Source organism: Microtus ochrogaster, linkage group LG4 (genome assembly GCF_000317375.1).
Source record: "Microtus ochrogaster isolate Prairie Vole_2 linkage group LG4, MicOch1.0, whole genome shotgun sequence".
Classification (NCBI taxonomy): domain Eukaryota; kingdom Metazoa; phylum Chordata; class Mammalia; order Rodentia; family Cricetidae; genus Microtus; species Microtus ochrogaster.
In genome coordinates, this window is record NC_022030.1 from 13,054,779 (window position 1) to 13,060,853 (window position 6,075).

The 6,075-nt window shown below is 40.9% G+C and overlaps 1 protein-coding gene across 1 annotated transcript in view; it reads left to right on the forward strand.

The window, feature by feature from the left end:
- Window positions 1–6,075, forward strand: part of Pex3 (peroxisomal biogenesis factor 3) — a 34,011-nt gene that overhangs the window by 18,153 nt on the left and 9,783 nt on the right. The window contains exons 4-8 of the mRNA XM_005360997.2: window positions 1,236–1,279; window positions 2,799–2,923; window positions 3,055–3,121; window positions 3,204–3,258; window positions 3,878–4,046. Of these exons, the coding sequence (XP_005361054.1) occupies window positions 1,236–1,279; window positions 2,799–2,923; window positions 3,055–3,121; window positions 3,204–3,258; window positions 3,878–4,046 (460 nt within the window). The remainder of the gene's footprint in view (window positions 1–1,235; window positions 1,280–2,798; window positions 2,924–3,054; window positions 3,122–3,203; window positions 3,259–3,877; window positions 4,047–6,075) is intronic.

A 6,075-nucleotide genomic window follows, 5' to 3' on the forward strand; every position in this document is an offset into this window, starting at 1 on the left:
AGAGAAAAGGCTCATTCTGCAGTCTTCACACAGACACAGAGGAAGCAAAATGAGAATGCCTCACTGATAAAAGGTACCAAGCCACGTGACTAACACAGACAAGAATAATGGGTTAATGTATGATGTAAAAGTTAGTTAATAAGAAAGCCTGAGCTATTAGGCCAATCAGTTTATGATCAATGTAGACCTCTGTGTGTTTCTTTGGGGCTGAATGGCTGTGGGACCGGGAGGGACAGAAACCTCTGTCAACAAATATATACATGTCTAACAGCTTATCCATCAGTTTTCACTTACAATAAAATTCCTGCAAGGGGCTGTTTTGGTTTGTAATTTTTAGAGTTCCAGTCCAGATTAGGCAGATCTGCTGCACTGGGTCTCTGATGGCAGTTGTGGGCCAGCAAGCTGCCATCTAATGACCAAAAACGCAAGAAGAATAATACTCATGTGCCAGGGTCTCCATGTCCCCTGGTAGGCCTGTCTTTAATGACCTAGAACTTCCCTGTAACCTCCAACTCTTAAAGGTTTTTCTACTTCCCAGTTATGTAGCCTGACTGCCAAGCCTTTCATATACAATCGTTGGAGAGGACAGTAAGCCAAGCCATAGCACCAGCTGAGCACACTGAAAACGTTGAGAAATAATACCTGACCCAGGAGTCATGTAGTCTCTAACATTTCCCACCACGACGAACCAGGACTCTGAAAGAAATGCATAGTTTCAGATCTGCAGCAAGCTTAGAACAACTCAAGACATCTTTTCTTTTTAAAAAGTAAAGAGTAGTGGGCTCGTGCCAAAAGTCTTAAAAGCCAGCCTAAGTAGCCCTCCAGTGGTGATTTCAACAGCAAGAGGGAAATAACTTAAGTTTGTTACACATCAAATATGCCAGTCAATTCATGTGCTTATAATGAAGCTGCAAAGCAACAAAACAGTGGTACTTACCTTTGAATGATCACAGAATCTACTTGATTATGTGTAACATAAGCAGAGGGAAGAAACTTCCTGGCTTTCTTTACTGTTTGTATATTTCCATGTATGTGCTCAGAGGAAAAGGATTGGAAGAATGTACACTGGTAAAAGTGATTGTTAGCATTGTTTAAAAGAATTGCACTTTTGCTATCTTATGGGCTTTGTTTCTTCAGTATTTGTATGTTGTTTTAATATTTAAAGGGAATATAGCTGTGTAGTTGAAAGTTATATTTGTTTATATTGATTATTATTTTCTGATTTTTTTCTTTAGGCCTTCAAACAAGCTAGAAATATGGGAAGACCTAAAGATAATAAGTAAGCCTGCATATTTTTTATAATAGCACATCCTTAAGATATTTATAACAGGAACTTTTTTTTCTTTTTTTTTTTTTTTCGAGACAGGGTTTTTCTGTAGCTTTGGGTCCTGTCCTGGAACTAGCTCTTGTAGACCAGGCTGTCCTCAAACTCACAGAGATCCGCCTGCCTCTGCCTCCTGAGTGCTGGGATTAAAGCTGTGCACCACCACCACCCAGCAACAGGAATTTTTTATGCCATAGTATGTACATGACTCTTCTTTCCCTACCTCATCAAATAGTCATGTTTAAATATAAATATTCATAAAGCAGAGAGATCAAAGTCTGTTTCTAAACTATATTGTGTGATGGTGATATTAGTGTGCTGGTTAGGTATTATATTTTTAACGTTGTATTAAAAAATTATCTAACCCAAGTAGTGCCAACTTTACATTGCTATTATATGCAAAATTTCATTAGTGATAAAAATTTGAATCAAAGAACATTCCTAGGCTCTTGTATATGTATGTATCAAAACTTCATACCAGCATGCTCTCCTGATTCTTCATTTCAGCTAATATATGCACTGAATGATGATGCCTAAGTCTTCACCTAGTTGGAAGACAAATCCAACTTCTTAAGTTCCTGTATTTCCTTTCATCTGTTGTCCTTCCTCACATGCCCTGGGAGCAGCTATGTCTACATTTTCGTTCTCCATTTCTTTACTCCTACTCACTCTTTGATACAGCACCCTAATTTCTGCTCTTGCTTCTACCCATCAGAAGTAATCTCTGATGTCCAATCCACTGGGGCTGTGGACACCTGTGTTCCCTTCTCTGTCCTGAACACTGTGTTGTTCCCTTGAGGGCAAAGTCTTCCTGTTTCCCTGTCCTCTCTGATCCTCCAGTTCTCTGCTGGGCCTCTTTTCCTTTACCTGACACTGAGAGCTGGAGTCTTCCGTGCTCAGCCCTCCTTAACCTCAACTCTCTGGACATCTGAGTTCTGAAGACACAGCTTAGTCAGGTCTGACTTTGCCTTGCCCCAACCCTGTGCCCATGCTCGAGATAGGTCCAGGGCCTTGTGAACACTAGGAAGTCAGACCACCAGAGTCATATACTCAAATTTCTTTGCTTTCCTTTCCCAGCTTCTAACCTGCAATTCCTTTTACTAATAAATACTTATTGGGCAGGACTTCATTTGAGAAATTATACCTAGTCAAGCATAATGACAACAGCCTGAAATCCTAGCACTTAGTAGTCTGAGACAAAAGGACCCTGAGTTCAAGGCCAACCAGGTCTACTTAGTAAGGTCCTGCAAAAAAAGGGGGGGGGTCTGGGGAGGAGAGTAGGGAGAGGACATAATTATTCTAAACAGGTTTAAAGAGATAAAGTTTTTAAACTGATCTATTTTTGTACTTGCTCCATTTACAAATGTATTTGCTAAAATCAGCTATTTAAAAGTAATCATAGGCTTAGGTCATGATTTTATATTTTTGTTGGTGTTTTAGTAACAATGTCAAAAGATTTCTTTTCTCTCTGAAGGTTTCACAAGAAGTATTGTAGCCGTATATAGCACATGTATGCTGGTCGTTCTTTTGCGAGTCCAGTTAAACATAATTGGTGGATATATTTACCTGGATAATGCAACGGTTGGCAAAAATGGCACTGTAAGTTTACCAGACCTGCCTTTTCTATCTCCTGACTGACTGTTGTCTTGGGAGAGCAGACTTTTTGGCACATTAAAGACTCTTTTCCTGTAAAGGCTTAGCTCGTTTAACTCTAATTCTGTTCCATGCAGACGGTTCTTGCTCCCCCGGATGTACAGCAACAGTATTTGTCAAGTATTCAACACCTCCTCGGAGACGGTAAGATCACAGTCGGCAGCGTGCCTGTTTATGCTGTTGTGGGCGGTGTTAAGGGAACATGGCTCTGCTTTCCCTCCAATAGGCCTGACGGAGCTGGTCACTGTCATCAAGCAGGCTGTACAGAGGATTTTAGGAAGGTAAGCTGTTTCTCCTTTGACTCTTCTGACTTCTCGGCTCTGGTGAGTAAACCGAGGGGAGAGCTGGTTGTGGTGGCACAGTTGCGTCTTCCTGTCCTCAGGAGGCCCAAGCAGGAGGATCCCAGGCTCAGGCTTAGCTGGCAGGTAGAGTTGAGGGCTGGCTGCCTAGACAAAGTAATGGCCTCTGTCTTCAAATTTAAACACAAGAAAAAGTGGGGCCCGGGTGGGCTTACGTAGAGCATTTGCTTTGCATGCATGCCTGAGGTCTCACATTCGTTTCTCAGTAGTGCAGAGGAAAGGGGGACAGAAGATAGAACTGACCTAGTGAATTGGGTGAGTCATGAGAGTAAGAAAAAATATGTAAAAATCTGCCTACCTCCCCCTTACACTAATAATAAGATCTGTAATTATGGCAGGACTTTTCTTGTGAGATCTGTACACTAGCTTACTGTGGTTCTGTATTGATGGCCCTCACCTGGCGGCTGGCTTCCCAGTCCTTCCTAGTTCAGCAGTTCCGACTAAATGCAGCAAGGTTTCAGATGCCAGCTTATTAAGACAGGAGCGCTGTGAAGGGTGCTGTGTCCTTTTCCTTTTACTTACTCTCCTTTCTCTGTTCTAGTGTTTCTCTTAAACATTCCTTGTCCCTTTTGGACTTGGAGCAAAAACTAAAAGAAATCAGGATTCTTGTGGAGCAGCATAGGTCTCCTTCTTGGACTGATAAAGATGTATCCAGGTCCTCACTGTGCCAATACATGATGCCAGATGAAGAAACACCATTAGCAGCTCAGGTACTTAATTCATAGCCATTTCTGTATTTTCTGACTCTTACTCCATATTTTATAAATCCGTTACTCTCTCTTAAAATATAGATTTCTAAGTCTTGTGTTTCAGCAATTTAAATAAAGCCTTATTCATTAGAAAAACTATAAATCTGATTTATCGTAGCACTTATAATATTGAGTACTTAGCAGATTTTTATCACATCATAGTTAGGTTTCAAGCACTGTGATGTATGCTATGAATCTGAAGGAGAACACAAGTTCATTACACTCGGGAAGTGAAGAGACAAGTCAGTATGGCTAGCAAGTTTGTAGAGGAGCAAAGAGAACCTGGAGGAAGATCATACTGGAGACAAGATTATGACGAGCTTTGTGTATCTAGATAGAAAGACTCTGCTCTAGTTTACAGAATTAAATGTTAATGAAACTAGGGCTACATTCAAGTTTGCTTAAATTCACAGCCTGTTTTTTTTTTTTTTATTGTGGCAGGTGTGTGTCTCACACATACACACACACAGAGTTATGTTACAAAGGAAAAAAGAGGTCATGAATTTCAATTAGAACAAGGCAGAAGGGGTACATGGGAGGAATTAGAAGGAGAAAAAGGGGGAAATATTGAAATTATTATCTCAAGATGTAAGAAAATAAGAGGCTAGAGAGATGGCTTCACAGTGAAGAAAACTTACGAATCTTATAAAAGCTCTGAACGTGTGTGGATAGTACACAAGCACTTGGAACTTCAGCTCTAGATCTGTCTCCCTTTTCTGGTCTCCTCGAGCACCAGCACATACATGCACCTGAGCATGGACACACACAATCTAAAATAAAGTATTTATTTAAAAAAATGAACAGTGACTGTGGGGCAGCAGCCTGAAGAAATCTCTGAGCTCTCAAGCAAAAAGCAAACAAGGCCTGTTATAACACCAACTCTGCAGGTGTGCTAACAGATGTTATAGATGCTCAGTAAGAAAGTACAAATCCCAAAGCTTTCTGGTTATACATTCAGGTTGTATAACTTACTTTTAAATTAGTTTTCATTGTTTAAAGAGTTTCCCCCTAGGGACTCTAATGGTTATCTTTTTGGGTGCTGAGAGGCTCTAGATTCAAAATTATGCAAGGAAGGGAGGGAGGAAGAAAATGAGAGAAAAATTGTAATCTAGAAAGGGAATCTTAGCCGGGCAGTGATGGCGCACGCCTTTAATCCCTGCACTCAGGAGGCAGAGGCAGGCGGATCTCTGTGAGTTCTAGGCCAGCCTGGTCTACAAGAGCTAGCTCCAGGGTAGAGCTACAGAGAAATCCTGTCTCGAAAAACCAAAGGGAAAGGAAGGAAGGAAGGAAGGAAGGAAGGAAGGAAGGAAGGAAGGAAGGAAGGGGAATCTTATGAGTTGAAAGATTGAAAGATTAAATTGAACAAGGAGGACAGGAGAGACAGAATTAATGAAAGTGCCAGGGGCTGGAGAGATGGCTCAGCGGTTAAGAGCACTGACTACTCTTCTTAAGGACCCAGGTTCAATTCTCACCACATGGCAGCTCACAACTGTCTGAAAATCTAGTTCCAGGGGATCTGACACCTTCACACCAATGCACATAAAATAAAGTTAAATAAACCATAAATATTTAAAAAAAAAAAAAGAAAGAAAGAAAGTGCCAGCCATAGTGGTACAATCAGGAGGCTGAGGCAGGAGGATCACTTGTTTCAGGATATCCAAGTTCCAGGCCAGGTGTGCAACCTAGGGAGAACTATTCTCAAACAGAAGAGAGAGTTTAATGAAAAAAAAATCATCAAATTGTTATAAAATAGAATCTCATGGAAATGCAACAAGAGACTTAGCAGTCTAAACTCAAAACAATTTCCAAATTTTAGAATTTAACAGTGGCACAAAGTAAAAATGAAGGGAATGAATGAAGAGAGGAATGATAACCCAAGTCATACTGAGTTGAATTAAAGCATGAAACTGTAGATAAAGCCGGGCGGTGGTGGCGCACGCCTTTAATCCCAGCACTCGGGAGGCAGAGGCAGGCGGATCTCTGTGAGTTC